The sequence below is a fragment of the Peromyscus californicus genome, unplaced genomic scaffold (assembly GCF_007827085.1).
Source record: "Peromyscus californicus insignis strain IS unplaced genomic scaffold, ASM782708v3 Scaffold_9__1_contigs__length_137607984, whole genome shotgun sequence".
Classification (NCBI taxonomy): Eukaryota; Metazoa; Chordata; class Mammalia; order Rodentia; family Cricetidae; genus Peromyscus; species Peromyscus californicus.
In genome coordinates, this window is record NW_026294617.1 from 22,453,760 (window position 1) to 22,474,365 (window position 20,606).

Here is a 20,606-nt window from a genome sequence, read left to right on the forward strand (position 1 = left end):
TTGAGAGTTGCTCTAACAAGACAGTGCAGCGAGGGAAGCATAGCTGTTGAATAAATGAATGGCTGAATTGCTGCTAATTTTCTCCTGAGTGGGGGACTTGGAGTTCTCACCAGAGGAGAATTAGGAGCTACTGACAGCCCCAATTTGCATATTTGTACACAAAGGGAAGAAGCAGTAATCACATCTCCTTTCTTTCTCAGGCTGACATAATAAAAGATGCATGAATAAATAAAATGAACTAGCTATGTGGGCTTCAATTCTAGATTTAGGTAATTTCTTTTCCTTTCCTATTCATTTTCCCTGTCTCCTAAAACACAGTTCACAGAAATGATACTGTCTTTGTAAATAAAGTTAAGACTGACCAATACATGAAATGTTAAAATTCTACCGCATTTTCACATTAGAAATTATTACTGATTAGGTTACAGACAAATCTTTCCTGGCCTGAAATATTTAAGGGGACTTTTGCTTTATTGTTGCTCATGAAATTGAGTTTTGGCCCATGTTTTATTGCGTCAAAAGACAGATTTATTTATTTATTTTATTTATGTGTGTTATGCCACATATGTGCAAATGCCCAGTGGCAAGATGAGGTTGTTGGAGCTCCTGGAGCTGAGCTTACAGGTGCTTGTGAGCACTTGTACACTCTGGAAGAGCAGGAAGCACCCTTGAGTGCTAAGCCCCTTTCCAGCCCCTGTGGCAAAACACAGTAAAGTGTAAATGTAAATATCAAATGCTAAAATAAAATGTAATCATTTAAGTGTACTTTTTAGTGGTACTACACATATAAATGTACAATTATTACTACACCTAGAATTCCATTTGTCTTATAAAACTACTATTTCATACCCCTTAAACAATAACTCGCCACTCCCTATTTCTCTCCAGCCTCTAGAAACACCATTTGAAATTAATAAATCATCATGTTATTAATTTAACATCAGGGTTCGGAGGGGTACCCTTTATGCTGTGTATGGCCTATGCACTCATTCTGGGTTTGTATTTGTGAAATTTTTTTTAGATATAATGAAATCTTCAAGTTGTCGTTTTGCATTTAATAGGTTGTCTGTGATAAATTACTGATCTCTTAAATTCCAACATTAAATGGTACATAGGTGGGGACTGCAGCTCACTGGTGCTATGACCACGTCCCTAGCATGGACATCAGACGGTAATTTTAATGAGACAGCAGACTATGGCTGTGCCTCTACTATCTAACAGTGAGCACACAGTTGCTAAGTTAGTCATCTGAATAAATATAACTGTGAAATGATAGAAATCTTCAATAAAAATAATTAGGCATTCTGAAAAAAAAAGAAAAGAAATTATTAACGATTTTGGAGGCCCGAGTGACATACTCACTCTATAGCTTGTGCTCCTCTTGGAGAATATTCGGATATTCAGGGAGAGAGCTAACTTGTTGTTAGATCCTAAGAGTAGTTCTCAGTTCAGCTAACAAATAGGCCATTCTGCATGGCCCTGTCTGTTCTTAAAACTTAAGTTTATGGACAGTTACTCCACACTCTCAACATTCCAGGAACTCAGCAGGGTGCTAAGGATATAGTGGTGAATGAAAATATATGTTACCTTGTCAGGACCTTCCAAAAGTAAAATAATAATAATAATAATAATAATAAATAAAATAAAGACCAGTTAATTACAATTACTGACAAGCACAATGAGAGGAAAAAAAGCTCACAATTAATAACAGTGTAACAAGAGAGGGTTCACTTAGTCTCAAGTTAGAGAACTCTGATGTGAGGAAAGGATGTTTGAAGTCTGAAGGTTCCAAAAGCACATGCAGGCTTTGCTGACTGGAGGAAGAATGATGTGCCAACAGGCTTCAAGAAGGCCACCCAGTTTAGAGCACAAGAAAGAGGGAGAATGCTGTGGGCAGAGGCTGAAGCTGCTCGCCATACCATGGAAGACTCTGAGGCAAACTCCTTCATTCTCAGGACTTCAATTTGCAGCTCCTTGACAAAGATTCCTGTGATTATGTCAGCTTGTTAACACCATTCCTAAACTTAGGGGGGTGAACACATATACAGGGGTATTTTCACATTGCTCCAACTCATTTGGAAAACTGTTAAAGCCTTCTAACTGGTTATTCAGATGTAAACCCGTCTGCTGTACCAGTGTGCAGGAAGCTCAAACCAGGAAGAGAGTAAGTATACAGATCTATGCAGCACTGCAGGACTACACTCAAAGCTACGCAGACTTAGAATTTAAGATCTCCATCTGATTAGTAAACTATGAAGAAAAAGAAAGGATAAAAACACCTCCTAAATGCTTAAATATTGTCAAGTTCTATAAATACATAAAACTAGAGTTAAAAATGAGTCATTACAATTATACATTCAAATACATGACAACATCATTTTATAAAATACATAATTTATTACATTTATGAGTTATAGTAAAATAGAGAATCTTAAGAACTATAAAAATGACTTAGAAATAACAAAAAGATAGTAAATCTCCAAATCTTAGAACCTGAAATATCAAATTCTAGAGTTTTTATTTAACTTCTTTTGAAAATACTATGTTCTCCCAAGATTAAAAAGGGAATTAATTAAGAATAGACACATTGATGAAGGCAGTGCATTCTTCTCAGCTGGCTTTATTCTCCACTGAACCTCAAATATCAGATTATATTTTTTTTTACTTACAGGAAGCTGTCACTGTTCTGTTTTCCAATAACCCTCAAAGCAGAATGGAAAATGCTTATGCAAAATGACACAAGCTTTCACCATTCTCTGCAGGCTTCTCCATGTCAATGCACTTTGGGACAGCAGCTTTTCCAACTCGACAGTTCTGTCAGTGAACTACGAATATGTTTAAATATTTTCCAGATTCATCATGGAGGCTGCTTTTCTTCTCTGCACTGTAATCACACTGAGCTGCAAACAAAATAAACAATCAGTAAGTAGTTTCTCTGTGGAGAGTGCAAGACAAAGCATAGTGTGCTGTATCACAACCACCAGTTATTAGCTAGTCTGAGGAGAAGGGCCTTGAAAGAGGTCTTTTTGGTGTGATCATTCTATTTTACTCTTGAAGTGTCTGAATCACATTAGAGAAATGCATGCCAAATATGACAGTCCATAGCACAGAGTGACACTGTGAATCCCTATATTCCACAGATGGTGAAAAAAAGTTCCAATAAAAGTTAATCAGCAAAGTGTCTTAAAAGCAAATGTGGTCTAGGCAAATATAAAGCAGAGCTGGTAATCAGATCATTACAGATTTTAAGTAAGACAAGTCTAAGGGGAAAGTTTGAATATTAACTGAGGTTAATTATATGTACATATGATAATAAACTAACAATACAACACAATACATAGCATAAGGCAAGTGTACTTCCCCAAACCATCCTTCACTCTAGTTATCTCTTCAGACACAACCTCTACCTTCAGTTTATTTATTTATTTTTGAAACGGGGTCTCACTATGTAGTCGAGACTAGTCTTTAACCTTGTAATCCTCCAGCATCAGCTTTCTGAGTCCCAAAACTATAGGTAAAAGCTACCATTTCCAGCTACTTGCAGCTTTGAAGTCTATTTCTTTATATATTTTCTAAATGAGCACACAAACCCCTGGTAGCTAGAAAGTCTGAATCTACTTCTCTTTCCTGCTCAGATGATCTGCCTCAGAAATAACGGCAAATAGACAGACTTTATTTTTCTTAATATCTGCAAACTTTCCCCTATCTGAACACAATTTTATTGGTCGTTTACTGTTGAGTATTTGTATGATTTTAAAATTAGAGGGAAAGTCAGGTGTGGTGGCATGCTTTAATCCCAACATGCCTTTAATCCCAACATTTGGGATTGACAGACAGGTTAGATGGAGCTTTGTAAGTTTGAGGTCAGCCTGGTCAACATAGTGAGTTCCAAGGCAGCCAGGGCTGCACAGAGAGACCTTGTCTCAAAACTAAAACAAAACCCAACAACAAGAACAAGAACAACACATAGTGACTAGATGGCAGCATGCCATGCCATCAGTAGCTAAGAAGAATACTCTGATGGTAACAGTACATTTATACCCAATATTAGTTAATAATATGTTTGACTTGATTTGCTTTGTTGTCATCATTCCTTCCATCCATCTATCATCCGTCCATCTGTCCCTCCATCACTCCCTCTCCCCCTCCACCCACGCACCCATCCATCCATCTGTCCCTCCCTCCACCCATCATCTGTCCCTCCATCACTCCCTCTCTCCCTCCACCCATGCATCCATCCATCCATTCATCCCTCCACCCACGCACCCATTCATCCATCCATCCCTCCCTCCACCCACGCACTCATCCATCCATCCCTCCCTCCCTCCACCCATGCACCCATCATCCGTCCCTCCATCACTCCCTCCACCCATGCATCCATCCATGCATCCATCCATGCATCCATCCATGCATCCATCCATCCATTCATCCCTCCACCCACGCACCCATCCATCCATCCCTCCCTCTCTCCCTCCACCCATGCACCTATCCATCCATCCATTCATCTCTGCACCCACACACCCATCCATCCCTTCTTCCAACCACGCACCCATCAATCATTCCTCCATCACTCCCTCTCTCCCTCCACCCACATACCCATCCATCCATCCATCCCTCTCCCAATCCCTCCACCCATGCACCCATCCATCCATCCATCCATCCATCCATCCATCCATCCATCCTTCTCTCCCTCCCTCCACCCATGTATCCATCTCAATTGTCTAAATGCTCACTGAACTGGTCTCTACTCACTCCTAAAAGGAGGAGTTATTGCTCCTAATTTAGAAGAAATGGCTCATTTTATTTATATGATGTGTGTACATTATGAGAAATTACTCTTTACTTACTCTAGAATTTCACTGATATACTACATTTTCCAAATTATTTCCCAATGGCTAAGTTTTTATATTGTATATTGTTTTTATTTGGTTATATACAAATGTACATTAAATAAAGGTAACTTGTACCTGAAATATTGTTTCTACTTAAAACCTAAAATAAAAGTACAGTTTGAAACATCAGAAAGATACTTTCAAATATAGACAAAAGTACCTGACTTTGGACAGAACATTATGTCCAGTTATTATTAGCAGAAACTTTTGTGCAATGATGTTCTGTACCTGTTCTTTCCAATCTCCTACTAGCCACAGTTACCAAACACTTGAAATCTGGCTAGCACGACCTCAAATTTTTATTTCATTTAATTTCAGTTAAAAAAGTTGTCTTTGGCCGGGTGGTGGTGGCGCACGCCTTTAATCCCAGCACTCGGGAGGCAGAGCCAGGCGGATCTCTGTGAGTTCGAGGCCAGCCTGGTCTCCAAAGCGAGTTCCAGGAAAGGCGCAAAGCTACACAGAGAAACCCTGTCTCGAAAAACCAAAAAAAAAAAAAAAGTTGTCTTTGGTTACCAACCACTTTACTAGAGATGGTAGTTCTAGATATAGGTGTAGATAGAGGATACCGATGTTTATTTTATATATAAACTTTACTTTTTCAACTGCAAGTCCTAAGGAGACTAATTTTGTGGAGGTTAATTGAGTAAAGATCGACTATCAGTTCTCTGGGAACTTCTGAGGACTCTTGTTTTTCATCTGTGAAAGTGTTTGTCATCTCTGGATAGTGAGGATATTCCCTACCTGCTGGGATGCTGAAGCAGCTCTCTCTTCTGCCTGACTTAGACGTCTTTGAAGTCTGTTGGCTTTTTCTTGATGTTCCAGAATTAACTTTTCATTCTTTTAAGGGGAAATATAAAACAAATTCAAATCCAAATGTGATATGGGCATGTTTTATGGAATAGCCAGTGAAAAATTTGGACATCATTTCATCACTTGTAAAATAAAGATAACATCATCTCCATATTTACATTTTCCAAGTTATGAGTACCATATTACACAGTTGATTTTATTTCTTCCTAAGTCAGTGGTTCTCAACCTGTGGGTCAAGACTCTTTGGAGGGTTGGATGACTCTTTCACAGAGGTTGAATATCAGATATCCTGCATATCAGATATTTACAGTATGATTCATAACAGTAGCAAAATTATACTTATGAAGTAGTGATAAAATAATTTTATGGTTGGAGGTTACTACAAGATGAAGAACTATATTAAAGGGTTGTAGCATTAGGAAGGTTGAGGACCATTGTCCTAAGTTATTTCCTTCCCTCATATCATCCAAGACCCGATTTGACAAATCTAAAAGCAAACTGAATCATAAATGAAAACAAGGCTTTTTGAGTTTTTGGTCTGTTAACCTTGTGGTGCTTGATCATTGCTTAGGGCCACAGAAGCCAAGCATTGGGCCTTATATCCACAGCCTCAGCAAGGGATGAACTCCTTTTGTGTGCTCCCCAAGACATCTGTATCCTGCAGAAGCTATTAGGGTCCAAAGGGTTATTAGACATTATTATGCATTGAATTCTGTTCCCTCAAAGGTGCTCCAGTTCTAATCCCTTGTAGTTGTGAATGTGATCTTACTTGCAAATAATCTTTGCAGATGATTCAGTTAAGGGGATTACAGTGGGCCATACTACATGGCTGATGTCTTCATGAAAATGGCAGATTTGGACACGAAGACAGATAAATACAGGGAAAGATACTGTGAAGATAGAGAAAGCACCACCCACCCAAGCCAAGGAATGCTTGGAGCTGCAAGAGCTGGGAGAAAGGTGGTCAGAGTCTCTCAAGAAGCCAACTACAGACACTTTCTTGCCTCTGGAACCACGAGGACATAGTTTTATGTTACTTACACAGCCTAGTTTGTTATCTCATGATATAACAGGAACTATAATATGAGTATCATGCCATCATTCCATACTGTCATCCCAACAAGCTAAAAACAATTTGTCAACTGAAATGTGTTGTTTTTCCACACTTACCTGCTTGGTACAACGCAGCCTAAAAAGACATTTTTGTACAAATAAAATTATTATATAGGTTTTCTGGCATTTAACTGAATCCACAGAATATAAAGCCAAACAGGAATGGCTAAAACCCCCCTTTTCTATGAAGCACTAGATAGTTGTTTATGTCCTAGCACAGAAGGGTTAGGTTAGAGTGAATGCCATGCCTAGTTACATGTAACAATGAGAAAAACAGCATAGGGTTAAAATGAGCTTATTATAATAGTGTCCACAAGCAAAATTAAATCTACAAGAGATCTATATCAGCTGTACTAAACAACCAAGTTGTTTAATTATTAAATTTAAAAATTTTAAGTTTTAAATTATAATTTTTAAAGTTTTAAATTTTAAGAGGTACCTCATATCTGATCTTTTGTTTCCTTTTGATCATATATTGGTAATTGTACTGTACTGAAAATTGTGGGTTTTTTTTTATTTACACAATGTATTTTTCCAAGTGGAAGATATACCAAGGAACATTTCAATATCAAATCTTTAACTATTTTCTAAGTGTCTCCTATCAACAATACCATGATGTTCAAGAGTGATGATCTCACTATGTCTCTTGTAGATGACAATGGAAGAGAGGCCATATACCCTACTAATGAAATTCTACCACACATATCTGAAGCTAATCAGAGCTCTAGGAAGCCCTAAACCTAGAAAATAGTTGCTTTTATAAAGCCATAAGAAAAGAAACGAGGAACTCTTTCTTTGCATATAATTCTAAGGTAGCTCTATCTTAATACTATTTTTGCATATTCTATTAGACATAAGTATTTTTGATGTGCCTTCTGTGATGGAGTAAAACAAATGAAGAGGAATTAGGTACATAAGACAATCTTAGAGATTCTCATGAAAAAAGAGGATCCAGGGTTGGGGATTTAGCTCAGTGGTAGAGCGCTTGCCTAGCAAGCACAAGGCTCTGGGTTCGGTCCTCAGCTCCAGAAAAAAAAAAAAAAAAAAAAAAAAAAAAAGAGGATCCTAAAGTATACAGTCTCTAAAATACTGCACAAATTATACTATTAACACTAAATAAGAATTCTACTTGTAATGTATACAAAAGACAAATCACTGTTTTTCAAAGCTTTTATTCACATTATATTAAGTGTGAACTTTTAGGGGTGATTTGTATGGGGTTATTTCCAAGTAGAGAATTAATGTGGATTTGGTGCATTTAAAATGCTACAGTGTATGTATCAAGCTGCAGTACAAAGTACTTCCTTGTGGGGAGGGGAGTCATTTTCTTACCTCAGCTACCTTTTCATTTGCCATTTCCAGCTGAGAAAGCAGCTCTTGGGTATGAAGTTTCTGTCGACTCAGCTCACTCCTATTAACCGAGAAGAGGAAGGGAGAATATGAGAACTGATCAAAACATAAAACTGAAACAAAAGGAAAAGTTTGGAAGTATAGGCAAATATAAAATATACACTTAAAACTTAAGTTTAAAAAAAGAATAAAAATTAAGAATAAAACAATGTAAAACTAAAGCTTTACTAATGAGATATGTTTATATTTTGAACAAAAGCTTTTTTAATAGCAAATAACTTACTATTTTTTTTTTAATAAAATATGGTGGTTTGAATGAGAATGGCTTCCACAGGCTCATGTTTGAATAACTGGTGCCCAGTTGGTGGAACTGTTTGGAAAGGATTAGGAGGCATGCCCTTGTTGAAGGAGGTGTGTAACTGGGGTGGGCTTTGAGGTTTAAAAACTCACACTATTCCCAGTGTGCTCCCTCATAATGTCCTACTTGCAGATCAAGATGTGAGCTCTCAGCTAGTCCTGCTGCCAAGCTTCTGCTATGCCATCATGAACTAACACTTTTGGAAACCACAGCCCAAATTAAATGCTTCCTTTCATACATTGCCTTGGTCACAGTGTTTTGCCACAGCAATAAAAAAAGTAACTAATGCATAAAATATACATATATTCTAGGGTATTTACATTGTGGATATACTTAACACTACTGAACTCAGTAAAAATGGTTCAGAGGGTAAATGTAAATGATGTTTATTTTGTTATAATTAAAAATTATACCACAGACAGGTTTAGGGGTACACATTTTTAATCGCAGCACTCATGAGACAGAGGCATGTGGATCCGTGAGTTTGAGGGCAGTCTGGTTTACACAGTGAATTCTAGGCTAGCTGGAGCTACATTGTGAGACCATGTCTTGGACAAAAAACCAGACAAACAAACAAACAACAACAACAACAACAAAACATGTATCATGGGCTGGAAAGATAGCTCAGTAGCTAAGGGTACTTGCTGTTCTCGTGTAAGACCTGGGTTCAATTCCTAGCATCTACATAAGGCAGCTCACAGCTGTCTGTTCCAGTTCCAGGGGTTACAGTGCCCTCTGTGTCTGTGGGTACTGCATACACATGGTACATGCAAAAACAGGCAGGCACAAATACACATAATTAAAAATTTAAAAAAAAATGGGGGCTGGAGAGATAGCTCAGCAGTTAAGAGCACTGGCTGCCCTTCCCAAGGACCCAGGTTCAATTCCCAGCACCAACATGGCAGTTCACAACTGTCTGCAACTCCAGTTCCAGGGGATCTGGCATCCTCACACAGACATACAGGAAGGCAAAACCCCTATGAACATAAAAAAAAATATAAATCTTTAAAAAAAATTTAAAAAATTGTTATCATGCTAGGTGTGGTGACAGATGGACAAACTGTAATGCTAAATATTAGAGGTTAAGGCACAAGGTCACAAATCTGAGGCCAGCCTGGGGCTACAAAAAGGAAACCCTGGCTTATAAATCCACAATCAAAGACATAAACAATCAGGTCACAATTTAAAAATCACAATTTGGGGCTGGAGAGATGGCTCAGCGGTTAAGAGCACTGGCTGTTCTTCCAGAGGTCCTGAGTTCAATTCCCAGCAACCACATGGTGGCTCACAACCATCCGTAATGAGATCTGGTGCCCTCTTCTGGCCTGCAAGCATTCATGTAGGCAGAACACTATATATGTAATAAATAAATAAATCTTTAAAAAAAAAAAAAAAAAATAAAAAAAAAAAAAATAAAAATCACAATTTATCATATGGCAAGTTTATGTATGTATTATATGTATATATTTTGTTGTTTTTACCACAAAAAGACAAATAAAATGATTTAAAGATGTAAAGTTTCATCAATTTTATTTTGAGATACTACTAGGTATTAAAATAAAAGTATATCTTGTTAAACACAGTATCTGTCATAAATTCATAAGTCATTGTGCTTCTACAGTATTTATACTTAAGATTTACACACAAAGACAAGCATGCTTCTAATACTAGGTACTCAAAAGACTGGGGCAAAAGGACCACCCTGAGTTCAAGATCAGCCTGGGGTACAGAGTGGTGACATCCTGTCTCAAAAAGCAAAACCAACCAACCAACCAAGGTTCATGTATAGTGTCTCATGGCAGAGTTTAAATCTTGCAAATTATTAAATATTAAAATGTCATTGGATGCAATAAATTGTAACTGTGTCTATGCACATGTAGCATCTCTTTATCACTATTTATTATGCATCCTAAGCTGAAGTTATCTGGAGCACAGAATTGAGGTTGCCTTCTCTTCCTCCTCTGAGGCAGGCTCTCACAATGCATCTTGGTTGGCCTGGAACTCAATTATATAGACCAGGCTGGCCCCAAACTCAGAGATCTGCTTTCTTTGCCTCCTGAGTGCTGGGGTTAAAGGTGTGCCACTATGTCTGGCATCATCTTTTCGATTTAAACATACAAGCATTATATTGCCCTGGGCCAAGACAATTCCTAAGTCTCAGGCTGAGAATAGATATAATGTAGTCATACAAGAATGCAGGGGTCTCTGCAATCTCTACGACCAGAAGAGTGATAATACACGGGAGGAGGCAAAAGTCACACACACAGACACACACACACACACAGACACACACACACACGTATTTATACACACACGCATATATACATACACATATGTAGCTAGAGTTTTCCTGCCTGGCCCACAGTCAGGACAAATCTCTATCACCTGCCAATCCCACAGCCGCTCAAACCCGACCAAGTAAACAGAGACTTATATTGGTTACAAACTGTATGGCCGTGGCAGGCTTTTTGATAACTGTTCTTACAGCTTAAATTAATCCATTTCCATTAATCTATACCTTGCCACATGGCTCGTGGCTTACTGGCATCTTCACCTGCTGTTTCTCATCGTGGCGGCTGGCAGCGTCTCTCTGACTCAGCCTTCCACTTCCCAGCTTTATTCTCCTCCTTGTCCCGCCTACACTTCCTGCCTAGCCAATGGGCCAATCAGTGTTTTATTTATTGACTAATTAGCAACACATTTGCCATACAGAACATCCCACAGCACACATACATACATACATATATATGTTTTGAGACAGGGTTTCTCTGCATGGTCCTGGCTGTCCTGGAACTCGTTCTGTAGCCCAGGCTGGCCTCAAACTCAGAAATCTGCCTGCCTCTGCCTCCCAAGTGCTGAGATTAAAAGCATGTGCCACCACTGCCTGGCTATTTTAAGCATATATAAGTATAGTACAATTTGGTGAAATCTTTTCTGGGGACAACTCAATCCTATGTGCACAATAAAGCATACATCCATCTCTTGAACAAAACAAGCTAATAAAGAACAAAACACCAAAATAAAGACTGGACATGACTACATTGAAACTCTTTGTAAAGTACATGTGACACCTTCCAAAAAGATAGGCTCTATAGATTGACTGAGAAAAACAAGCTTATGATGAGGGTCTAGGGGAAGATCTGGTGTGATCTCAGGGAGATAACGAAAGGTCACCAGGATAGAATGCACACATGCTCTCAACAGGTATTACATTTCTTCTCTTGAAGGAATAACCCTGTGTATAAACATTATGGGTTCTCCTACTGCTTATCTGTGAGCACAAGGACCTCCATGCCTACGCAAGAAGTGAATCAGAACAAATTTCAAATCAATTTTGTAGTATTAAAATAGCTAATCCAGTACTGGCTTTTGTCCTTTAACTTTATATTTCTAAAATTAAACAACAAAGTAATACTCCCCCAAATAGCTCCAAATTTTATATTTTCAAATGAGCCATGTAAACAGTTTTAGAACTCAGTAAGTCCCTAGGGTCTACTATATTTGACACAAGAGCTGTTAAAATTAGCAAGCTATGTGTCATAAATATAAAAGCAGAACAGATTCGTGTTACCACTAACCAGGTCCAATAATAGTTATTGACTACTTATCACAGGCTGATGTGGGACAAACAGTGGAGTCATAGTGCTCCCACCCCCAAACCCGCACTTTGAAAGACCACTGCTCACGCCCCTTCAATGATGTATTAACTTAGCTTCACAATGAGGTGTCTGAATTGGTACCACTGATTTTATCAGACAAACTCAAATGTTTAATTTTTATTTTGATGGTGACAACAAGGTAGAGAAAACTGTACTTAAGAGCATCTCATGCATCTTAAACTCACTGTTTCCAACACACACACACACACACACACACACACACACACACACACACACACACACACACAAAACAAACAAACAAACAAACAAACCAAAACCCCAAAAGAGAAAAATCAAAATGGCCAAAGGAACCAGTCCTCTAGGCCAAATATAGTTTAAGGGAAAAATTATGCATATTAGTATTGATGAAAAATAATGAGTACAACCAAAGTTAATATGAAACAGTAACATTTAGAGTTAGTCAATATTCATTTTACACAAAACCAGAAAACTACCCATTTTGTAATTTGACAACTAAACTATTAAATTTATTTAAGACAATTATCTGAATGATGGACAGTAATAATTTTCCACAAATCTGATGATCACAAAGATATAAGTAAAAATATTAATTTTTATACTCAATTATTTGTCTTCATAAGTATTTATGCATACAAGTTCTGTCATGCTCCACTGGATTGCAAGCAACACTGATGGCCATTTTCATATGTTTATAACCTAGCATTAACCAAAAGATAATGATGATAGTGGTTATAATTCTAGCAAACACACAGTGCTTTCCACCTGCCAGGCAGGCAGTTCAGGTACACTCAGAAATGAACTTATTTTAGTTGTCAAGACAACCTGGTGAGGTCTAATTTTATATATGGGAAAACTGAAAATAAAGTTTAAAAATTGAGCAGGGTCCACAAAGCTCCTTGTCAGGATTCAAAAACTCTAATCTTTTAATTCAAAATTAGTGCTTTGAATAGACTTACTTTTGGTTCTGGAGAATGACTCAAGAATGCTAAATATGTGCTTCACCACTAAGGTATATCTCCATCCACTAAGGCCCTCTCTGAAGTTGGAGCTGTCAATCCATGCCCCACACTACAACATGGCAGGCAACAATTAAATCTATGTTAAAAATGAGAGAGGGGGAAGAATAGAAAGAGATGAGAGCGAGAGCGAGAGCGAGAGCGAGAGCGAGAGAGAGAGAGAGAGAGAGAGAGAGAGAGAGAGAGAGAGAGAGGAAGAGGAGGGGGAGAAAAAGGGGGAGAAGGAGGCAGGGGACGAAGGAGATGAAGAAATGGATGCATGAGTATGAATGAGTATGAACAGGTGTATCAGGATTTCTACATACTTTGGAAATGTAACAAGTTAAATCTTTATTTCTGACTTCTTTCCTTAAAGCCTTATCTTAAGGACATGGAACTAAGCATGACTATTACTGAAATTTTTACATTGTCTTGCAAGCCTATAACTCATCTTGAGAAGTCAATTCTTGTATTAATATCTCTGCCCTAATTATGTAGGCTAAAAAAATCTTAAAACCAACTCCCTTTCCTTACTTTGTCTTAAATGCAACACCTCTTTCTCCCCTAAATTAAGTTCCTTTGGAATGTCCCCTGCATCTGTTCTTCTCTCCCTCTGTGCTACAATCACAATTCAAGTTCTTAGAATTGAATTTTAAGATTTATTCTCATGACCATCTTCAACTGAAGAAACGCACACTTAGCACTAACCACAGTGCACATGAAGCACTGTGCCATTGTTTTCCCCGTTACCCCACACACCTAGCATATTTCTTCATAAACACCACCTTCAATAGTTTTCTTACTTGAGTAATAGCCATCAGTATCTCTATGCTTTTGAATTAAATATAAATAGTCCATGTTCTTGAGACTGGCCTTCAGAATTCTCTGAAATCTTGTTAGTTATCTTTCCCATTTTAAAAGCCTGGGTTTTCAGTGTCTCACAAACAAACTCCATTTGTAACACCTTTAGATCCATGCTTATGTTCCTTCTTTTTAGATTGGTTTTTCATTAAAGAACCACTCATTTTTTATGATTCCACCTTTCTCCCACTTTTCTGCCTCTTAGTTTATTTGAATCCAGATGGCTCTCTCCCTACTTCACATATGTAAAAGGATTTACTAATGTTTCTTAGTGGTACACACACACACACACACACACACACCCCTTTTCCAAGTAGAATGGAACTTTAAAAAAAGGAATTAATATTAATTTTCAAAACATTTAACATCATGTTTTTCATAGGCAATCAGTATGAACTTGCTAATTTATGACTGTCTTTTTAAAAATTTATTTTTATTTATTATGTGTATGTGTGTATGTGCAGGTGTTGGAGGAGGCCAGAAAAGGACAGGGGATATCTTGGGATTAGAGGTACAGGAGTTTTGAGCGACCCAGTGTGGGAGTTCTGGAAGAACAGCAAGGGTTTTTAACTGCCGAGACATCTCTCTAGTCCCATGGCTAAGTTTTCCTAGAAAACTTTGCAGTCACAAAATGATGTTTGTTCAACAAACATTTATCGAGGAACCTCACAAAAGGCTTTCGGATAAAGATTTCATTTATTTAGAAATATTTCTGTTTTCCTTTCTATGTAGGATTTGAAGTGTTGTCTTTGGAGTGAAATTTTAGGAGGTATTAAAGGGTGAAGAACAATACAATTTCATGGCCTCTATCCAGAGGAGTTCCTAGAGCTTGCCTGTTATCTGTAGCTTCTCATCTCTCTGCCAGGTATTTTATTACCTTTCATTTAAAGAGTCCTGAAGATGATCTGACTCTGCACTATTTACAGGAAAATTTCTTATTAGACAATATAACTGAGAGTTCCCTGTATTATAGGTGACTTAAGTGTAAACATGAAATAAAACTCTCCAGAAAGTTCCACAGTGGTATTACAATTAAAATACTTTCCAAAGAAAGCTGTATAATCTCTTTTCCAGAAACCCCAGAAAAAAGAAAGCTTCTGATCTCTTTGGGGGTGATTTAAGTATAGTATGCAGAGGTACACAGAGAGACATTTCCTGTTTCTATATGATATTATGGTACTTAAAGAGTATTTACACCAAATAAAGAATCTGCCTACAAGATAAGCTGGGGCAATGGTGGCTTCAGAGCTCATGGAAGTGGCCAACCAATGACTGGTTTAACTTAAGGCCCATGCCCAACACTGTCTGGATGGCCAGGAACTTGAAGTTGGATGGCCCTGGGATCTGGGGTAGAATCAAACACAATTGGCTAAAAAACAAAGGGGAGGGGGAAACGCAATGAAATGATTCCTAATGATATTCTGCTACACTCATAGATCAGTGCCTAGCCTAATTGTCATCAGAGAGGCTTCTTCTGGCAGCTGATGGGAGCAGATGCAGAGACCCACAGCCAAACATTAGGTGGAGCTCAAGGAACTTCCTGGAAGAAGGGTGGGGGAAGAATTGTAGGAGCCAGAGGGACTGAGGACACCAGGAAGCCATAGTCCACAGACTCAACCAAGCAAGGCTCACAGGAGCTCACAGATACCGAGGGGCAACCACAGAGACTGCATGGGTCTGTGCTAGGTCTTTTGCATACATGCTGTGGTTGTTTAGCTTAGGGTGTTTGTGGGACTCCTAACAGTGGGAGTTGGGCTGTCTCTGACTCTTTTGCCTATACATGGGACCCTTCTCCTCCAGCCTTCTCGTCCAGCCTTGATATGAGGGCTTGTGTCTGTCGTATTGCAACTTGTTACGCTGTGCTCAGCTGATTCTCCTGGGAGGCCTGCTCTTTTCTGAAGAGAAATGGAAGAGCAGTGGATATGGTAAAGAGGGAAGGTAGGGGAGAACTGGAGGAGGAAAGGGAGTCTGCAATTGGGATGTACTGTATGAGAAAATAATAAATAAAAAGAAAAAAATTAAGTGAAAAGTGTACCCAAATTCTCTATAATTTCTGACACGGCACATGTCAAAAGTACACATAGAAGAATGAAGAATCATAATATATAGTATTACTCAATAGGAACTGCCTAGCCTATGAGCATCTCAAATATCTTAGTCATTTACATAATTCATATTTAAATGACAGAATTCTAGTCAGGTTTACAGAATATAATGTAGAAACATGTTATAAAATATTAATTTTTGTATACTACATAAATAAAAGTTAATTTATCTACTAAGGAAACATGCAATGGTATGCTAAGCATAATACTACAACTGATACCAAAGTCCTCAAGGCAGCATTTTTTCCATAAATTCCAGAAGCTGATTTCCATAGTTCATTCTCCTGACTGTGTGCAGTCCACCCTTTCCAAAGTCTCTGGTTCATATCAGCTCTCTAATGCAAGGTGCAGTGTGGGTGTGAGTGATGAAGATTCTGGTATGGTCACAAATACTCTGACATTAGATGTAAGATGTGTGAAAAACGTTCACAAATACCCTAGGAATTTTGTTTGTTTGTTTGAGGACAGGATTTCTCTGTGTAGTTTTGGTGCCTGTACTGCATCTCGCTCTATAGACCAGGCTGGCCTCGAACTCACAGAGCTCTGCCTTGCTCTGCCTCCCAAGTGCTGGGATTAAAGGCATACGCTACCACTACCAGCTACCCTAGAAAGATAGTTTTGTCCAGGTTTTTGCTTGAAATGTATGTATGCTAAAAGTATAGACAAACTGACAAACTGAGTGTTTCAGCAAAACAGTTTTTTTAAATTTTGTGGTACTGGGGGTATTGAACACAGGGTTTCATGTGGGCCTACACAAGTTCACTTAACTACTAGGTGATATCCCTAACCCTTCTTGTATTTTAGAATTTGAGTTGGAGCTCATTAAGTTGCCCAGGCTAGCCTTGAATTCACTCTACAGCCCAGATAGACCTTGGCCTTGTCATCTTCCTGCCTAAGCCTCAATTGCAGGAGACTAGCCTTAAGTTCCCAGCACCTACACTGAACTCACAGCCATCTGTAACTCCAGTTTCAGGTCAGGCAATCTGTCTGACACCCTCGTGTGGCTTTCCACATGTGTGCATACAAAACACATACGTAAAAATAAAAGAAATTTTAAAATCAACCTAAGGATATTCAAATCCTTCACTGATTGCCTGTTGCATGTTGGATTTAATGAACTAGTCTTCAGTATTTACTGAAAGTAAATAAATACATTTAACTCCAGCTGACGTACGCTCTGGTCACCTTTGCTCTGGCTTACTGCATCCTGTTCTTATCCTGCTCTCCCACAGGCCCTTCCCCGCATGTGCAGCATCTGCTGCCTTTGTTGGTACAGATCATTTCCTCTAATCTTCCAGGCTCCACTTTAAATGTTAGATCTTCAGACTGATTTCCCAAAGTATGTTAGTTACTTGATTTCATATCAGAACTAATGAGAATCCAACCACTGGTTACATCTTCGAAGAAGGCTCCGAATACTGAAGTACATTTGGGATACTACAACGAGGAAGACTAGTATGTTCGAAAGCCCCACACTTGCAATCAAAAATATTCCTAAGAAGCTTATTTTAAAAAGTTACCTGAATAAACTCAAACTTATAAAGTAATGAGCAGATTTCTTGGTGATACCTAGTTTTAAGTGTTTTAGAATAACCTTGGGGGAATTACAAAGTTCATTTGTTGAATGTTCCACACTCTGAGAAGTGAGACAACACACCAGATAAGGTAGTCTTTATAAATGAAGGGAATTTGCACTGGGAAGCAACCAGGATTAAGCTGTAGGTAGGAAATGTGCTGACATGTTCATGTGCTAAGGGAATACATGTGGATGGAAAGTCAGGGGATTAGAGCTGTCTCACCAGAGCAAGTACGCTTGTAAGCTGTTACATGAAAGTTAAATAGAAGTTGGATGAACAAAGGCAGGGAAGGAAGTGTGTAACAGACAATCAAATCCATGTGTACAGCCAGGGGCAAGGAAGGGCAATACATTAGAAAACTGTAGGAGGTTCAGTATGAATGGGGCACACTGTGGTTACTAGCGGGGGTGGGGGGGTGGGAGGGAAGGGATAGAGGTAAGAGGAAGAAACTGGAAATACAGACCACAAAGGATTTTATATGTTGGGACAATTGGGATTTATTTTGCATACATTGGAAAGGTGCTGATGTTCTTTAAGAAGAGAAGTAGCATGATTAAATTCCAGTTTCTGAAAATCTTGCTGATTGCTGTGGGAAAAACAGCAAGGAAAAAAGGCTGCAGTCAAATCCAGTAGTTTTAGTAGTAATCCAGGTGCGTAATGTTGATAGCCTCAACTACAGTGACTGGAGAGAAACAGCCATGTTCCAGATACAGGGAGGCGGACTTTAGGGTGCAATAATGACACTCAGAATTCCACTCGAACAACAGGATGGATAATAACATTTATGGAAATGGAACATACAGGATGAGATAAAAACACTGGCCAGGGTGCAGCATGAGTATATAGGATGAGATAAAAACACTGGATAGGGTGGAGCACTGAGTATATAAAATGAGATAAAAACACTGGATAGGGGATTGGGGATTTAGATCAGTGGTAGAGCGCTTGCCTAACAAGTGCAAGGCCCTGGGTTCGTTCCTCAGCTCCGAAAAAAGAAAGCACACAAACAAAAAAACACTGGCTAGGTTGGAGCACTGAGTATACAGGATGAGATAAAAACACTGGATAGGGTGGAACACTGAGTATATAGGATGAGATAAAAACACTGAATAGGGTGGAACACTGAGTATACAGGATGAGATAAAAACACTGGATAGGGTGGAACACTGAGTATATAGGATGAGATAAAAACACTGGATAGGGTGGAACACTGAGTATACAGGATGAGATAAAAACACTGGATAGGGTGGAACACTGAGTATATAGGATGAGATCAAAACACAGGCCAGGTGAAGCACTGAGTTTGATGCACCAATAGAAATGTTTGGTGGAGAGCTGGCAATATAAATGGATTTCAAGAAAGGACAGCATTTGGAGCTGGAGAGAGAGTTCAATTCCCAGCACCACAGGGTAGCTCATGACTATCTATAAATCTGGTTCTATGGGATCCATTGCCCTCTTCTGGCCTCAGATGGCAACAGACACACACTTGGTGCACAGTCTTACATTATAGGCAAAACATGCGTATACATAAAAAAAAAATAATATAATTAAAAGGTCAGCATTAAGTATTTTATAATAATAATTAGCCCCTTTCAATTTGTCTCTATCTTAGAAACAGATATCCCAACCCACACCCACAGAGAGTATTTCTTTTCTTTCTTCCTCTCCCCCCACCCCCCCAATAGGGTCTCACTATAGAGCTCTGGCTGTCCTGGACTTACTAGGTAGACCAGGCTGGTCTCAAACTCAAAGACGTCCGCCTGCTTCTGCCTCCTGAGTGCTGGGATTAAGGATGTGTGCCATGATGCCCTGCTGAGAGTACTTCTCTTATTAAGTGAACTTCAATTCCAAGTTGCATTGGTGTGCTGTAACTGAGTGATGTGGCTGAAGAAGTACTGGAAAGGAGCCACAGGCAAGGTTTCCCTCCAGTGTAACAGCCTCTTGAAAATACCACAAATACTATAAATAATTGAAAAAAAAGTTATATTCCTTAATGCACTTAGGTAAGAGGTTCCTATTTGAAACAGGGGACTGCAGATGGCTCAATGGTGCAAGCGTAAGGACTGGATTTGGATCCACATTATGTAGGTAAATGTTGGGTGGGCATGCTGACTTGCCTGTGTTTCTAGGGTCATTTCAAAGGCAGAGACAGGGAATCCTAGGAACAAGTTGGCTAGCTAAACTAGCTGAGTATAATTCAGAGACCCTGTTTCAATGAAGGTGGAAAGTGATCAAGGAAGACACTGGATACCAACCTCAGGCCTTCATACATATGCACTTGCACACATGTGGACACACAGACACACATACATGAGGAAATAAAGAAGTTTGCATTTTCAACCTTTACAAGTCAACTAATCAAATTGTTCCAATCACTACTATTGAGGCACACTTCAAGACAAGGTGGTGCCATGTAGAGTGTGGTTACTACAATATAAGGGAAAAGTCCCCCAGAGCATGAAAACCCTTCCTGGAGACTGAAGATTAAATCACCAAAGGTTCTATTCAACAATGTATGAGAAAATTAAAAACAAAAGGTGTACTATTCATCTCAGGGAAATGATGGATTTGCCAGCTTGCTTTCTTTGAAATCCTCTCATGACAATTTAACACACCATTGCCAGATGTTTTTCTATTGAAGTATACTATAATATGCTTCAGCTACTTTTAGTAATTATGCGTTTATAATCTGCCAGTACCTGCAGCTGTTGCTCATCCTGTTAATTAAAAAAAAAAAACTTCTTTTAAAACAGTTATAGTAGTCAAACATTACAGATGTAGAACCAAAAAATGTTTTAGAAAGTAAAAAGAACTCCTTAGGCTCAAATGCTATGTGATCAACTACACACAGACACAGACAGACACACACACAAAATAGACTCACAGACATAAACAAAGAGT

The 20,606-nt window shown here is 38.7% G+C and overlaps 1 protein-coding gene across 7 annotated transcripts in view; it reads right to left on the minus strand.

Moving 5' to 3' along the window:
* Window positions 1–20,606, minus strand: part of Sclt1 (sodium channel and clathrin linker 1) — a 131,513-nt gene that overhangs the window by 11,340 nt on the left and 99,567 nt on the right. For 5 of the 7 annotated variants that reach the window (XM_052730609.1, XM_052730612.1, XM_052730613.1 and 2 more), the window contains 3 exons: window positions 8,148–8,226; window positions 5,634–5,729; window positions 2,592–2,900 (listed from right to left, as the gene is read on the minus strand). In XM_052730609.1, coding sequence (XP_052586569.1) covers window positions 2,838–2,900; window positions 5,634–5,729; window positions 8,148–8,226 — 238 coding nt within the window. In that variant the 3' untranslated portion in view covers window positions 2,592–2,837. Of the gene's footprint in view, window positions 1–2,591; window positions 2,901–5,633; window positions 5,730–8,147; window positions 8,227–20,606 lie in introns of those variants that run through there. The other 2 variants (XR_008216333.1, XR_008216334.1) reach the window with 2 other exon arrangements.